An 18,181-nucleotide genomic window follows, 5' to 3' on the forward strand; every position below is an offset into this window, starting at 1 on the left:
GCATTCTCTTCCACCTACTCTGAGCAATGCCTGAACTTTGTATTTTGGAGCACTTCTTGCATAGTTGTTTGCCTCTTCACGATGACTCGCTTGCTTTAGTCCTCAGTTATAAGTCACTTTGGATAAAAGCATCTGCTAAATGTAAATGTAAACCTCATCTTCACCTCTCTTTTCCACATTCTCCTCCAATTCCTCCTCAGTGGTGAGTGGCTTTCCATCTCTGTCTGCACTATTTTTTACCCAAAAAGGACACAGTGAATAGGTTGGTCAACAGAACTTCAGACCATACTGGACATTTAGTTTTGTGTGGTCTAACTAATAGAACTCCTACCTGATGTCATCACTGGTCTCATCTGTACTTGATGTCTGTGTTCTTCTCCACTAAGACATATTGTCAAACAAACATTATGTAATAGATTTTCCATATTACTTTTTCCATATTAATAATAAGAAATGAATCTGTTGGTATCAAGTGGCTCCCCTACACTTCCATCTAATGTTAGACCTACCTGTTGTCTTTCCTGATCCACCATCCTCACACCTGAATGAAATGAACTCACTGTTAAATATAGCAGCCTAAATTCAATTCTTAAATCAGCCTAGTGATGGCATCAGATCTGTTGAAAAAGTCCTGGCAGAAAGCGATGCTTTTACGTGCTTTTCCCAAATCACTGAAGTGACCTCGACGTCCGGTTTAGCAGTAGCATGAATCTGCCAGCTCTGTGTAGTAATGTTGTTGCGTGATCGAGATCGGCCCATGAGTAAACCGCCGTCTAGTATTGCTCTGAGCTGATAAACTCTTTGCGCTGCGCAGCTCAAACAAGTAGCGTGGATTCATTCTGCTTTTGTTTGCCGTGTGCCAGGAAAAAAAGGTCGCAAAATGAGACCATTTACTCGCAGTCTAGAGCCCTGTATAGTGCTATATTTCTGCTTTACATGAGCGCCACCTACTGTCAGAGTGAATTTGTGTTTTTATGCATTGACCTGAACTGACAAATTAGACATTCCTGTTGGTTGAACACAAGTTAATAGATATCAATCAACAAAGTGTCCTGTGCTCACCACACACCAGCTATAGGTGTAGAGGAGAGATTTGGCTATAGGGTGATGTGTGGCTAACTTACACAGAAGAGACTTTGTTGCTCAGCACATGAAAATAAACTACTTACTGTGATCTCAGACTGTGTTTAAGTGGTTTCTCCACTGCATGGATCTTCATGTGTAGATTCAGGTGACTTTTAATAGAGAAACTCTTTCCACGCTGATCACACGTGTGTGGCTTCTCTCCAGTGTGGATCCTCTCATGTGTTTTCAGATTTGATGACTGACTGAATCTCTTGTCACAGTGTGAACACTTGTAAGGTTTCTCTCCAGTGTGGATCCTCTCATGTGTTTTCAGATCTGCTGACAGACGGAATCTCTTGTCACAGTGTGAACACTTGAAAAGTTTCCCTCCAGTGTGGATCCTCTCATGCGTTTTCAGCTTTGATGACTGACTGAATCTCTTGTCACAGTGTGAACACTTGTAAGGTTGTTCTCCAGTGTGGATCATCTCATGTGTTTTCAGATCTGCTGATCGACTGAATCTCTTGTCACAGTGTGAACACTTGTAAGGTTGTTCTCCAGTGTGGATCCTCTCATGCGTTTTCAGATCTGCTGATCGACTGAATCTCTTGTCACAGTGTGAACACTTGTAAGGTTTTTCTCCAGTGTGGATCATCTCATGTCTTTTCAGATCTGCTGATCGACTGAATCTCTTGTCACATTGTGAACACTTGTAAGGTTTTTCTCCAGTGTGGATCATCTCATGTGTTTTCAGATCTGCTGACTGACTGAATCTCTTGTCACAGTGTGAACACTTGTAAGGTTTTTCTCCAGTGTGGATCCTCTCATGTGTTTTCAGATCTGCTGATCGACTGAATCTCTTGTCACAGTGTGAACACTTGTAAGGTTTTTCTCCAGTGTGGATCATCTCATGTGTTTTCAGATGTGCTGATCGACTGAATCTCTTGTCACATTGTGAACACTTGTAAGGTTTTTCTCCAGTGTGGATCCTCTCATGCGTTTTCAGATCTGCTGATCGACTGAATCTCTTGTCACAGTGTGAACACTTGTAAGGTTTTTCTCCAGTGTGGATCATCTCATGTGTTTTCAGATGTGCTGATCGACTGAATCTCTTGTCACATTGTGAACACTTGAAAGGTTTTTCTCCAGTGTGGATCATCTCATGTGTTTTCAGATCTGCTGACTGACTGAATCTCTTGTCACAGTGTGAACACTTGAAAGGTTTCTTTCCAGTGTGGATCCTCTCATGTGTTTTCAGATTTGCTGACTGACTGAATCTCTTGTCACAGTGTGAACACTTGTAAGGTTGTTCTCCAGTGTGGATCATCTCATGTGTTTTCAGATTTGCTGATCGACTGAATCTCTTGTCACAGTGTGAACACTTGTAAGGTTGTTCTCCAGTGTGGATCCTCTCATGCGTTTTCAGATCTGCTGATCGACTGAATCTCTTGTCGCAGTGTGAACACTTGTAAGGTTGTTCTCCAGTGTGGATCCTCTCATGTGTTTTCAGATGTCCTGGCTGACTGAATCTCTTGTCACAGTGTGAACACTTGTAAGGATTTTCTCCAGTGTGAATTCTCTGGTGCAGTTTTAAACTGTTTTCTGTAGTAAAAGTCTTCTCACACTCAAAGCACATGTACTCTCTCACACCAGTGTGAATTTTTTGATGTTTATGTAAATACAGCAGAAGTGAAAAACTCTTTCCACACACAGAACATGAATGTGGCTTCTCCTTCATATGAACTGTCAGGTGTGTCTTCAGGACTGATGTACTAGGAAATGTTTTTCCGCAGTGATCACATGAGAACGGCTTCTCTCCGGTGTGGATCCTCATGTGAATCTCAAGACTTCCTTTGCTTGTGAAATTCTTCCCACACTGAGTGCAGGTGAAAGATTTCTTGGCTCTACTTTCCTTTAAAAATGTCAGTTCTTCACTCTCCTCCTCCACTTCACTCAGTTCTTCACTCTCCTCCTTCACTTCACTCAGTTCTTCACTCTCCTCCTTCACTTCACTCAGTTCTTCACTCTCCTCCTTCACTTTACTCAGTTCTTCACTCTCCTCCTTCACTTTACTCAGTTCTTCACTCTCCTCCTTCACTTTACTCAGTTCTTCACTCTCCACCTTCACTTTACTCAGTTCTTCACTCTCCTCCTTCACTTTACTCAGTTCTTCACTCTCCTCCTTCACTTTACTCAGTTCTTCACTCTCCTCCTTCACTTTACTCAGTTCTTCACTCTCCTCCTTCACTTCACTCTCCTCCTTCACTTCACTCAGTTCTTCACTCTCCTCCTTCACTTCCATCAGTTCTTCACTCTCCACCTTCACTTCCATCAGTTCTTCACTCTCCTCCTTCACTTCACTCAGTTCTTGACTCTCCTCCTTCACTTCCATCAGTTCTTCACTCTCCTCCTTCACTTCACTCAGTTCTTGACTCTCCTCCTTCACTTCACTCAGTTCTTCACTCTCCTCCTTCACTTCACTCAGTTCTTGACTCTCCTCCTTCACTTCCATCAGTTCTTCACTCTCCACCTTCACTTCAATCAGTTCTTCACTCTCCACCTTCACTTCCATCAGTTCTTCACTCTCCTCCTTCACTTCACTCAGTTCTTGACTCTCCTCCTTCACTTCCATCAGTTCTTCACTCTCCTCCTTCACTTCACTCAGTTCTTGACTCTCCTCCTTCACTTCCATCAGTTCTTGACTCTCCTCCTTCACTTCACTCAGTTCTGACATGAAAGAAAAAAAGATTACATTTAATTTTCAGTACATCAAAATAATTAACCGAGAGAAATATAAAGTAAAAAGGACATGAAAAGTGAGCCCTGATGTAATGGTAGAAACTAAGTAGACAACTGTTATAAAATATTATGATAATTTGATGCCTTTTTATAAATTGATTATATGTCCATGAAACTTTCCATGATTGTGAAGAGGTGGAAAAGGTGGCATCAAGAGGCAAGTGAATGGTGACGAATTGATAATTTGCATCTGCCTAATTATTATCTGGAGATATATCAATCAATCCAATCAATCAATCAATTTAAAAGCACGTGCAATTAAAAGTTGAGGTCCTGCTTTTACTTTTTTTTTTTTTTACGGTGCGGCTTGGACGCGGCGTCCGTCGAAAATAGACTAGGCGCCTATCTTTAGCGAAGCGGCGCGGAGAGAGCTTCTGAAACGCGCCGCGTCGTGGCTGTTGTAAACACAAGCATTGACTAGAGTGGGCGCGATCAGCTCCGGGAGCCGCGTCACAGCCGTAACGCACCACAGGGGTTATAGTCAATAGCCTACAAATGGAATGTTATTATGTGTCATGGAACAACTTGCGAACGGTCAGATTTGCTCCATCTTTTGATGATGGTTTGTTTAGAAAACCTTGAATCCATGTAAGACACAATGTTATTAGACACAATCCATGTCATTAGAATCAACGAATCCATGTCATTAGACACAACGTGAACACATGTGAAGGCCAGTGGGGTTTTTTTGTGTTTTTTTTGCGGTGATGACGGTGACAAGCTCAGACCCGCGGTAGGCGTCACGTGACTGCGGTATTGCGGTAACCGTCCCAGCCCTAGTTAACAGACTGTGTGCGTTTTATATCACTAGTAGTGCAGTGTCCGTTCTCTGAGCATATAAGCCCTGCCCGCGTGAGGTGCGCCGCTTCCCGCTCACGCTGTTCTGTAGTTTACTAAAAGTTTATTAATTCTGAATGTGTCGCGTCTCGCGTGTCCTTCTATAGCCTATTGCACCAAATGCGAAACTGCACTCCCTTGTGAAGTCGGTCGGATGAACGGTTCTCGAAATAATCAAAATGCAAACGGACATACAGACACATAGAGAATACTGCCTTTATTAGAGAGAAGAATATGTTCGGCACCCTCTCTCCAAAGCTTCGAATATTCGATGTTCATTACTACCGAAGCTTCGAAGCTCAAAAAATTGTACTCAAACCAGCCCTATCAAACAAACAAAATCAGCCACTATATCACACAAGGACAATGATAACACTACTCTGCCACAACAACCTCTGCTCACGGACTCAATCTCAGCTGAGCCCTGCCCACAGAGCTCACCACAGACAGACATATCAGAACTGCTCCAAGATTCAGCACCCAAGGACGACTTCCTGGAAAACTTTGTTTGGTTTTCCACTGTGTAAAAGTTGTACCTGTACCTGCTTCCAGGTACTTTTTTTCGTACCACCTCCAGCGAGGTTCTGAGCGAGCTGAGGCAATACTAAAATGTGACGTGAAACAGCAGACTGCTGATTGGTCAGAGAGAATCGGCACTATTCACTGTGTCATCATTGCACGCGCCAGACTGAGTATCCTGAATAAAAAACAGCAAAAAAAAAAACATCCAAAAACAGCAAACACTTGATTTCCTCCATTGTCCTGTGTGTGTGGGTAGCGGGTGTGTGTCGGGTAGAAGATTAAGTCACGGCAGTTTCCTGCGACGTCTCTATGATGACCAGGTACTATTGTGGAGGTACTATCTGCAATGGAAAACGGAGCGAAATGCGAGCCGAGGCGATAATAGTAATGGAAAAGCGCCATTTGTCTGATTTCAAAGAAATTGATGGCAAAATTTTGGAAGAAACCGTACAGCACCTTAAAACATCAACCTGCGCTCTTGACACACTTCCCACATATTTTTTCAAAAGTGTGTTAAACAATTAAGAAGCAGATCTTCTAGAAGTGGTAAATGCAATCCTTCTCTCTACTCTCAGAGGCAGAAGTCTCCAATCTCCTCCTTTCCAGTCGCCCTACCACCTGTCCGCTTGATCCTATTCCCACTAACCTACTTCAAGCCATTTCATCCTCGGTTGTACCCACACTCACACACATCATAAACACCTCTCTTCACACTGGTACCTTTCCCACAGCATTTAAGCAGGCTCGTGTAACCCCACTGCTTAAGAAACCCACTCTAAATCCAGCACATCTGGAGAATTACAGACCGGTATCTCTCCTTCCATTCGTCGCGAAAACACTTGAACGAGTTGTTTTCAACCATATCTCTTCCTTCCTTACACAGAACAACCTCTTGGACAACAATCAATCTGGTTTCAAAAGCGGACACTCAACTGAGACTGCCCTGCTCTCAGTAATTGAAGCTCTGAGACTGGCAAGAGCAGCCTCCAAATCATCAGTTCTCATCCTGCTGGATCTGCTGCCTTTGACACAGTTAACCACCAGATCCTCCTGTCAATCCTAAAGATGAAGGGCATCTCGGGAACCGCACTCCAATGGTTCAAGTCTTACCTCTCAGGTAGGTCCTTTAGGATATCGTGGAGGGGTGAGGTGTCTAAGACACAACATCTAGCTACTGGAGTGCCTCAGGGCTCAGTGCTGGGACCGCTTCTCTTCTCCATCTACAAGACATCACTAGGATCTGTGATTCAGAAACATGGCTTTTCCTATCACTGCTACGCTGATGACACACAACTCTACCTCTCATTCCAGCCTGACGATCCGACGGTAGCTGCTCGCATCTCAGCCTGCCTGACAGACATTTCTGGCTGGATGAAGGACCACCACCTTCAACTAAACCTTGTGAAGACAGAGCTACTCGTGGTCCCGGCCAACCCAACACTTCACCACAACTTCACCATTCAGCTAGGCTTGTCATCCATAACTCCATCTAGGTCAGCCAGGAACCTTGGTGTGGTAATTGATGATCAATTGAACTTCAATTGAGACCCTTCCTATCAGAACATGCTACTCAACTCCTTGTCCAAGCACTTGTTTTATCCAGACTTGACTATTGTAACGCTTTCCTAGCTGGTCTTCCAGCTTGCACAGTCAAACCTCTGCAACTGATTCAGAACGCCGCAGCTAGAGTGGTCTTTAACGAGCCGAAAAGGGCACACGTCACTCCTCTCCTCACAAAACTGCACTGGTTGCCAGTTGCCGCTCGCATCAAATTCAAGTCACTGACGTTTGCCTACAGAACATCCACTGGTTCTGCTCCCTTTTACTTTAACTCTTTACTTCAGACTTACGTGCCATCCAGGAACTTGCACTCTGCAAGTGAACGGCGTCTTGTGGTGCCATCTCAAAGAGGCACAAAATCTCTTTCTCGGACCTTTACCATGACTGTTCCCTGCTGGTGGAATGACCTGCCTAACTCAACCAGAGCGGCTGAATCCATAGCCACTTTTAAGAAACGGCTGAAGACTAGGGCTGTGTATTGGCAAGAATCTGGCGATACGATACGTATCACGATACATGGGCCACGATTCAATATATTGCAATATATTTCGATACTGTGCATAAGGCAATATATTGGGATTTTTTTTTAAAGTAGGACTATAATTTTAGAAAAGGTAATATTTAAAAAAAGACATGATGTGCATAAAAGTCAAAGAAGTTTACTTTAGGTAAACAATTCAGTACAACGAAAATCAAACTGCCAGTTTGGGATTGTGGTTCACATGTTCTTAGGCCGGCGACACACTTCTGTTGCGTGTCAGCTGCGTGGCGTTTGCGTGGCGTTTTCCATGTCTTTGCACACCAGAAACGTGTCTGACGCGGCACTGCTGCTGCTAGGTGACATGATAAGCCTCAATGGTGATATATTTGACATATGGGGAGAGAGTTGTGGAAGGACTATACTTCATGTTAAACATAAATATAAAGCAGCAAAGACAACGTCGGCAGTGTTGACGGCAAAATAGGCTATAGAATATTTCGTTATGTATTGACAGGTGCAGTATTTGAAAATCGATAATAGTTTTTTAAATTACATTTATATTTGCATTTATGTCAAAACCTAGAGACTTTCAAACATCAAAATGACCTTTATTAATATGTATTCGTGTCAAAATGACATATAAACATCTTTTCCTATTCTATTTTGCCTGGAAACGCTTCCAACACGCTTGCGTGTCGCGTGAAAAATAGGTGTCGGTTCTATTTCTAGCATGCACGCGTTTTCCGCGCAGCTGTCACGCAGGCAGTGTGCAAGCTCTAACCTGTTAACATAAGAGCCGAAATAAAAACAGAAACATAATAAAAGAAAATATATAGACCCTGTCACAATACATAACACATTATGTGCAATCAAATTCATGGTATTACCAGAGTATTTTTCCCAGACACAATTTACAAACTGTATGGTTCCTGTCGATATCGGTAGTGCCCTCTTTACTCTGGAAACCAAAATGATTCCACACTTCAGCACGGAATGCAGCGGGAGCCGGTCTTACACGGGGTTCAGCCATAGCTACGTTGTTAACATCTAGCAAAAATGTTAGGCGAGGACACTAGTGGTGCGTCTCAGCATAGCCATCTAGAGGTAGGGATTTAAACAACATAAACGTGAACCACTGTCTTACCATGAATATTTGTGCACGTAAAAAAAAAAAAAAAAAAAAAAAAATCGATATTGTGTTTTTGAAAATCAATACAGTATTGCAAAATAAAATATCGTGATACTCAAGTGTATCGATTTTTTCTTACACCCCTACTGAAGACGCTTTTTCGACAGCACTTGATCCAGTAATACTAACACTTTCTCTACTACTTTATTCTATTCTGTTCTGTAACTATAAAAAATTAAAAAAAAGAAGATTAGATTAAACTGAGAAGGGTCATAGCACTTGCATATTGTTGTCCTACTGTTAGTTTAACTGCTTCTATTGTTCTCATTTGTAAGTCGCTTTGGATATAAGCGTCTGCTAAATGAATAAATGTAAATGCCTCACTTTTCTCTGAAAACTGCAGTTGTCAAGCCCCTCCTGAAAAAGAGCATTCTTGATAAGACCATATTAAGCAACTATAGACCGATCTCAAATCTTCCTTTCATAGGCAAGATCATTGAAAAAGTTGTCTTCAATCAGCTGAACAAATTCTTATGCTCGAATGGATACTCTGACAATTTTCAATCTGGTTTCCGACCGCACCACAGCACAGAGACAGCGCTCTAGGGGTCAAACAACTAAAAATCAAGTGAGGAATCTTGGTGTGTCACTAGAGTCAGACCTTAGTTTCAGTAGTCATGTCAAAGCAATAACTAAATCAGCATACTATCATCTGAAAAATATTGCAAGAATTAGATGCTTTGTTTCCAGACAAGACTTAGAGAAACTTGTTCATGCTTTCATCACCAGCAGGGTGGATTATTGTAATGGACTCCCCACTGGCCTTCCCAAAAAGACCATAAGACAGTTGCAGCTCATACAGAACGCTAGGACCTCAATACATTGCAGATATGCTCACAGAATATAAACCCAACAGATCACTCAGATCATTAGGATCATATCAGCTAGAAATACCAAGGGTTCACTCTAAGCATGGCGAGTCCGCTTTTAGCTATTATGCCAGCCGCAGCTGGAACCAGCTTCCAGAGGAGATCAGACGTGCTCCTACAGTAGTCACTTTCAAATCCAGACTCAAAACACTTCTGTTTAGCTGTGCATTTACTGAATGAGCACTGTGCCACTGTTCGTCCGACTGTTTGTACTGTACTGCATTTTATTTTATTTTTCTAAACTGTTTTAATTATTCTTATTTCTTTTTACTATTTTAATTTCTTCTATGTAAAGCACTTTGAATTGCCATTGTGTATTAAATGTGCTATATAAATAAACTTGCCTTGCGCTCATTATTTCGTGCTCTACGGACCATTCTACGTAATGTCAGTGCAGCGCGTCAGCGTGAGCCGATCTTGATCAAGCGACACTGTTACTACACAGCGCTAAGAGATACAGTAAAGAAAGCATTTGAATTCGCCACTGAAGTAATAACATCGTTGCGAGATCAAGGGAAAGGCATTCAGATTTCTCTGTTATTAACCGTAGATCTCTATTAGGTCAAACAGCACTGACGTGGAAACCAGGAGAAACATTATGCCGTAAATGAACTAGTTATAGGCTTTAAGTCCACAAATCAGCAGCATTCACCATGGATTTACTGTAGTAACACTCACTGTAACCATGGAAGTTTGGCTGGAATAGAGAAATACTTTCAAGTATTTCACACATCTTTTTCCAGCACTTCAAAACTCAAATATTATCATAATGTTATTTTTAATGTGATGACGACCAAAACATTGTGTTCATCCTTCAAAGATTACCCCCATTTATAAAACTAAAAGTTTCAAGATGTAGGAAAACTCAACCTTATTTAAAAAATAATATTTTTTAATAAATTAAAAATCAAGGAAATTTCTCTGGCATTTCTTTCTCTTTTTACTGTATCGAAAACATAGCGAACCGTGACACCACTGTGTCGTATCGAACCGAACCGTGAATTTTGAGAACCGTTACACCCCTAGTCCAGGCACAGGTCCTTCATCAGGGGCCTCATTTATAACCGTTGCGTACGAACAAAACAGGCCCTGAAAGAGGCGTACGCCACTTCCGACGCCTAAGTTGTGATTTATAAAAACAAACTTGACGGGAAAATGTGCGCACCTGCACGCAAACTCTGACCCATGCGTACGAACGTTTTGGAGATGGAGCAGTTTGGCGACACCGATGGTGAGCTGGAGTTAAATGTCTTTTAGAAAATTTGAAAATCTAAAGAAAATTAAACATATACAGAAAGATAATAGAAATATAATTTCACTCACCATCTATCACATAATTTGGTTGTCTGGGAGGTAGGGATGGGCGATATCTTATCGTTTGCGATATACCGGTAAAAATTCTCCTCACGATAAGAATTAGTCTTCCCGCGATAATAACGATACATCCTAGTTGATGATGTATTTCTGTTTGGGACCCATTCGGAGCTCACGTGCAGCGCGAAAACAACTATTGTGGAAGGCGAACGTGAAGCTGAGGCGGAGTTAATCGCTGAACGAGGAACTACCTCTACAATCTGGATGGGGTACACACAGATATATTTTCACTCGCCGAACACTGACTGAGCGCTTGAGAGTTTTGCTCTCCGTCAAGCGATCCGTAAAGCGCACCATTTCAGTTCATCCCAATGAATGCACAGTGAATTTGACGCACGGTAAACACTAGTGTGAGGCGCACAACTCACCGCCGATTTGGTGAGAGCGCTCAGTGTTTCTCACACAATCAAAGAGAGAGCGAGAGAGTCTTACATACCACGCAGAATCGACGTGCTACATGTAAACGATATTACCGGTTATTTGTTGCATTTTCCTGTAAAAAATAATGGAGTTCATTTGGAATTATTCAGCTTTTATGAGCAAGCAGAAACTAATGCACAAACGGCAATCTCATTGGCTGCCGCTCACCTATTTCTGTCCGTTTTGATATCAGCAAATAAGTTTGAGCGAACGCAGACAACGTGATTAATATTCATGAACCCAGCAGCTCATCAATCCTTAGTGCATTGTATATTGTTATTAGAAGTAGAATTCGTAGTAGTACTATTATCTCATCTTAGTATTATTGTAAGTTCTCTCATTAAATGATGCTTGATTTTTTTGCACTCTCATACAAATACCATAGAAACCATAAAGTTACATTTTGCCATGATAGTGAGGTGCTATAGGCTATGCCTGGTTTTATCTGTGGTTATCATGATCTAAATGCATGATACTGGATGACCAATGGTTAATTTTAATAAAACTCAAACAGTCACAATATTGCATTTTACAAATAAAAATTAGCACATGCAGAAACTAAGAATTTAATTTTGCTATCAAGATATTTATTTTGTTAAGGAAAAATGACAAATGTTTGAAAGTTCTACCTCAGATTTGTGAAATGTTCACCTGTTTGGCAAATGTTTGTAATATGTTCTGACAATAAAGAGTATTTTAAAACCACAATTAACACTCTGGTTTCTACAACTTTCACTTAGGAGCAAAAATCTGCCTTTAAACTTGATTTGAAAAAGATTTGACATTTATCGTGATAATTATCGATATTGACTGATACAACAAAATTATCGTGATAATTTTTTTTGGGCCATATCGCCCACCCCTACTGGGAGGGTAATGCTTTGTAAAAGTAAAAAAAAATGTTAACAAGATATCTCTTTAAAAAAAAAATAAAATAAACGTATTTAAATCTTTTTAAAATTGACTTTTGCAAATAACCTTTGTTAAATTTATAGAAGTATTTGTTAATATTAATAGACCAGAGCTTAAAGTTTTATTTTTTAACTAACAACTAAAAAAAGATTTATAAATACTAACAAATATATTGCTCATTCATTGTTCGTTAATGTTAGTTAATACATTTCTATGATAAACAAATTTTAAATGGGCTTTTTTTGTGAGAAGTTTTTATTTCTATGAAGCATTTATTGGAAAGAATAATCCTGTCAGACGCAGCACTGCTTGTGTTCACGTTTAAACAATTTAGCCTAAATAATGTATTATTCAATGCATTACTTCCATATAATTATATTAAGTTGCTCAAGCAAGTGGTAAAATATTTAACCATGTACTTATATTAAACTCACATAGCCTACATTTTAAATTAAAACTTAAAATTTACAAAAACAGCAGACTCTCATGCCTTTTCTTTTGCATTTAAATTTTACAATAAATCTCGCATGTCACAAAGAACTTGTTTTTCCACCTCCACGAATGAGACGAGTGTCGTTCATTATGTCGCCTTGTTGAGGTAAATTGTAGTTTTCCTTGCTTTACCCCGCTCTTAAAGTGAAAAAAGTAGTATTTAATTAAATACATTTATGGTGAGATTACTACATTTTCATGTCAATCTGTGTTCATTTTGACCACGAACCATGCGCTGTCACTTTAGTTCAGCGTTTGCAGCACAGCAGAAATAGACCCGGTGCGGAAACGATCTCTGCACTGCTGTATACGCACCGCTCCTGGAACGGATCGACGGACTGCAAACGTGTGCAGTGCGAAAGCTCTAACCTGATAACATGGGTACGGAAAAACATACTCACTGCTAGGCATGTGCCGGTATCAAATTTTCATGCTGCGATTAATTGATTGAGCTTTTATCACGGTATACGGTATTATCACGATATTTTAATTGCTATAATTATTAAAGGTTAAAAATTAACAAATTAAATTAAATACAATTTGGTTTTCATTATAATAAATTATGACACAAGTAAAAATATAATACAAATGTAATATAGTGCACATATTTAGCAAAATACTCCTCTCTATAGCTATTTTTTCTAGTCAACTAACGTGTTTGGTCATTAAATGGCTTTCCTGAGGTAAATGTAACGTTCTGTGACATAATTGTTCACCTGCAGTTTTACTGACCTCTTTCCGTGGTTGAAAAACACTGATTGATCGATATTATGTATGAGGCATAAATACCTCTCGGTAAGTTGTACTGTATCTTTAAATAAAAAGTAACAGATGATCGGTTTACTTGAACTGAGGCGCTACAGCGATCGGTCACGTCACATTTACAAGCGCCAAAACGGTATTTATTGTCTGAATTTCGTAATAAAATGGACAGAACATGAGAGCTGAGATTTTTTTTCATATCAAAAGTAACCTGCTCTGTCTAGTCTGTCGGTGTCAGTGTCCTCTTTGCTCCGTGATTTTTCTCTGCGTGAGAAAATGGATGTGTGGCGCGAGAGCATGTGAAAAGTGTCGATTGCGTGAGTCTCACGCTGAATGCGTAGAGTTGACAGCCCTGCTTTTAGAAGGGGGATAAATCGACGGCAGCGTTCCTCCTTCCGCCGTGCTTCTTCTCCATGTGAGGATTACATTAGACTAGAGCGCGCACGGCGCCGCATGCACACAGTGCTGTATGTGGGGATTGTTTACATCAGAGTGCGCACGTGTTTCGCGCAGCAAATATGCAGTGTTTGTTTAAGCGGTTGATGGAAAATAAGCTAATGCGCGTTCTATAAATATAAATTCTGATCTATTATTTTTCACGGTATTTTGAAGTGCCCGCGATAACAATATCGTGCATATTCATTACCGCGATTTATCGCATTACCGAATACCGGCACATGTCTACTCACTGCCTACGCACTGCAAACGGAGTATGTGTGAAACGGGCGTTTTAGACTTGGAGCAGGAGAGCTACTCGCAGTAGAGCGAGTGTTGCCATCTTCAGTTCAGCGACATATTTCCCGCCGCGCGCTCTCTGTCCGCTAGTGCTCATCTGTATGTGACGCAAGTGTTTGTTTGTGTGCGAGTGTGCGCGCTTGCGCACTCATTGGGATAATTGTAAACGCGCAAACACAGACAGAAAAGACATGCCGTCGTGGAAATAAGATAAATAACAAATTACTTAAGGGCTATTTAGTTTTTTAAATAAAATAACAAATTGTAATCTGGCGCTATAAAGAAAATCAAATCCAATTTACTTGACCTTCAAGGGGGGTGGGGCGAGCCGTTAGGAGGGTTGGGCGCCCCCCTTATATAATGGTAGGGGAAACACTGATATGCAAATGATATGCAGATGAGGATCTGCATAGTAAAACTAGGCGTTGTAAGCTCCATATATATGTATATTTTGGGGTGGAGACTCATGTGCGCACAATCTTCCGCTGACTGGGATTAATAAAGTGAATTCTGCGCAGGTTCTGGCGTTTTATTTTTAACGAGCGCAGGTTCTTTGCTATGATGCGGCCTAAATCCAGACTGAAACCTTTCATACATATTATTTTGCACAAAAGAAAGCACAGACACGGCTTTTTCTAGTATTTTAGACATGGATGGAAGATTTTAAATGGGTCTGTAATTTGCTAATTCATTTGGATCCAATTGTGTTTTCTTGATGAGAGGCTTAATAACGGCCAGCTTGAACAATCTTGAACATGACCTAGAGATAAAGACGAGTTGATGATATTGAGAAGAGGCTCTTCTGCTACAGGGAACAACTCTATCAGGGGTTTAGTGGGTGTTGATAAACATGTTGTTGGTTCAGATGCAGAGATTAGTTTATTTAGTTCTTCCTGTCCTATAGTTTGAAAGCACTGTAATTGTTCTTTAGGGCTGGTATTAACTATAGGGTTGTAACGGTATGAGATTTTCACGGTATGATAATCGTCTCAGAAAATATCACATTTTCGGTATTAAATGGTCAAACCATTAGTTTTTGTGTGTGTGTGTGTATTTTTAATTTGTAAAGCATATTATATTATGTTTTATTTCATTCATCAAAAACATCCAATCAATTAAATGTAATAATTGAATTACAGATTAGTTAAACTCATTAATAATTTATAAAAAAAAAAATCAGAAATTCTGGTTTGAAGGTTTTCTGGCTTCTGTACTGATTTAACACAAATATACTATACAAAATGGTGGCAGTGAAATTAATACAAACTTTAAATAAAATTTTAAAATGTAATCAACTGAAAATATAAATTAATATATTTCTAAATTAAATTAATATATTTCTTAAACAATGTTTAAACAAATTGCAATACCCTACTATTATGATTATTATAATTATTTTACTGTCAAGTTAGAAAGTTGGTTTTTATTTTGATGGGTTGAAGTGAAGAGCTTTGAGTTTCAAGGTGTATTTGACAGTAGTTTTTCTCAAATAAAATGATGAAATTATAAATGATAACTGAGAAAAACTGGAAATCTTCCGGAAAACCTCCTATTTTAGAGTGGCTTTTGGATTTAGGGCAGGCAGCAGCCCTTAAAAACTCTCTCTGTCTGCATGGGAGGATTGATATTTATTCTGATAAATGGGGAACATTTTTGCATTTGGTAGTGGCATGTGGTGAGATGAAAATAAAATAATAATCATGGTAAATATGATTTAGCATACAGTGGGAACTTATGGTGCTGGCAACACCCCTGTCCAACCTTTTCTTCTTCTTCTTTGTTGTTTTGTTTTTTACTCCATATTATTTTTTTTATTTATGTATTCACTTATTATTTATACTGTTATATTGTTACAATTTATTGATTAACTGTTTTGTTTTATGTACACGTTTTCGATTTAGTGGTTTGGTTATATGTCAAGTACATGATTGTTTAAATAATTTCTTGTTTTGTTTGAAAATAAGAAAATCAATCAAGTACAAATCATAAGAAAAACAAGTTAACATTGTGTCAGACCCAATATTTGGTGAAGCTAGCTGCAGTTAACTATTCTCTTCCAATAAACACTAACTAAAGCTGGCTACATAAACACAACTACTGCCTAGATTCATGAGAGGACGGCTGAAGTGTTTAAAAGTGAAAAATACAGTAATTTCATCAACTTACCAGCGCGCGTGCTTCGGAAACACTGGAAATGAATGGGTTCAGTGCTGGAGCTGTCGGTGTTTGCTCCGCGACACGCGTCACTTCCGCATTCCAAAGTTCCCGCGGCGTTACGTACATGACCGACCTGCCAATGGTGGCGTGCGAGAAGGCGGGACCTAAAGCAATGCACAAACGCACACAATGAATGAACGGCGACTATATAAAGCAAAATCTCATTTTTTAAGGTCCAAAAAGAGGACATGTCCGGGAAAAGGGGACGTATGGTGGTAGGGATGGGGAAATGAAGCCTCGTGAATCACTGAGGCTTTCCCCTGACTGTTCCGGGAAAGACTCAAAGCTTCGAGAGTGTGGAGAACAGCGCCACCTGGTGCTTATTTAAAATAAAGCAGCCAGAAGCCTAGCTGTGTTAGAAGCTCTGGCAGATGAAGCAACCACAACACACTCTCAGTGTTATGTGTACAAATAAAAGCCTTACATGTTTGTGTTTGATTTGTCCATTAAATAAATTATTTTACCCATTAAAGTGTAACAGTAAAATATAAAATGAGCTTATATGATTCAATAAGATCTAACGTAGGCCTACTCACTCTCTCACTCTACACACACACACACACACACACACACAGAGTGCGTGTTTGAGCTTTGTTTGTGCTGGTCTACAGAACTGTCCAACAGAAGACAAAGGTTTCCACCCCAGAAGTGTGAGGAGAAAAATGACTGTACATGTACATTGACTAAATATAAGACACATCAACGGTCAACAATTATAAAATAAAATAATAAAAAATAAATTAATAATAAATTATTTAATTATAAAATTATTTTTTCTTCTTTTTTAGAAATGCATACATACATTGGAAGCTCAAAATATTCCCAGATAGGGGAAGTCTTCCTTTTTTTTGGCTGTTGCCATTGCTCTAAATACAAACCCTTCACCAAACACTAACACCCTATCTGACACCCAAAGCGAAACGCGCACATGATTGGACAGAAAGTGAGGCTTCACAGAGAGGAGAAGTTCCACTCTCAGTACACTTCCGGCTTCTGAACTGCTTGCAGTTCCACTCTGGCTCCACATGAGGGCGCTCACAGGACGAGTGCAGTTCCGCTCTGGCTCCACATGAGGGCGCTCACAGGACGAGTGCAGTTCCGCTCTGGCTCCTCATGAGGGCGCTCACAGGACGAGTGCAGTTCCACTCTGGCTCCACATGAGGGCGCTCACAGGACGAGTGCAGTTCCGCTCTGGCTCCTCATGAGGGCGCTCACAGGGCGAGTGCAGTTCCGCTCTGGCTCCACATGAGGGCGCTCACAGGACGAGTGCAGTTCCACTCTGGCTCCTCATGAGGGCGCTCACAGGACGAGTGCAGTTCCACTCTGGCTCCTCATGAGGGCGCTCACAGGACGAGTGCAGTTCCACTCTGGCTCCTCATGAGGGCGCTCACAGGACGAGTGCAGTTCCGCTCTGGCTCCTCATGAGGGCGCTCACAGGACGAGTGCAGTTCCGCTCTGGCTCCACATGAGGGCGCTCACAGGACGAGTGCAGTTCCACTCTGGCTCCACATGAGGGCGCTCACAGGACGAGTGCAGTTCCACTCTGGCTCCTCATGAGGGCGCTCACAGGACGAGTGCAGTTCCGCTCTGGCTCCACATGAGGGCGCTCACAGGACGAGTGCAGTTCCGCTCTGGCTCCACATGAGGGCGCTCACAGGACGAGTGCAGTTCCACTCTGGCTCCTCATGAGGGCGCTCACAGGACGAGTGCAGTTCCGCTCTGGCTCCACATGAGGGCGCTCACAGGACGAGTGCAGTTCCACTCTGGCTCCACATGAGGGCGCTCACAGGACGAGTGCAGTTCCACTCTGGCTCCTCATGAGGGCGCTCACAGGACAAGTGCAGTTCCACTCTGGCTCCTCATGAGGGCGCTCACAGGACGAGTGCAGTTCCACTCTGGCTCCTCATGAGGGCGCTCACAGGACGAGTGCAGTTCCACTCTGGCTCC

General features: G+C 41.1%; 1 protein-coding gene across 1 annotated transcript in view; it reads right to left on the reverse strand.

The window, feature by feature from the left end:
* The window catches only part of LOC311088230 (uncharacterized protein), an 86,061-nt gene extending 69,697 nt beyond the window's left edge, over positions 1 to 16,364 (reverse strand). Inside the window, exons 1-2 of the mRNA XM_084122084.1 lie at positions 16,184 to 16,364; positions 1,170 to 3,792 (exon numbers count right to left, since the gene is read on the reverse strand). Of these exons, the coding sequence (XP_083978210.1) occupies positions 1,170 to 3,757 (2,588 nt within the window). The 5' untranslated portion in view covers positions 3,758 to 3,792; positions 16,184 to 16,364. The remainder of the gene's footprint in view (positions 1 to 1,169; positions 3,793 to 16,183) is intronic.
* Positions 16,365 to 18,181: the final 1,817 nt, after the last annotated feature.

The sequence above is a fragment of the Abramis brama genome, assembly GCF_963993115.1.
Source record: "Abramis brama genome assembly, chromosome: 1".
NCBI classification, from domain to species: Eukaryota; Metazoa; Chordata; class Actinopteri; order Cypriniformes; family Leuciscidae; genus Abramis; species Abramis brama.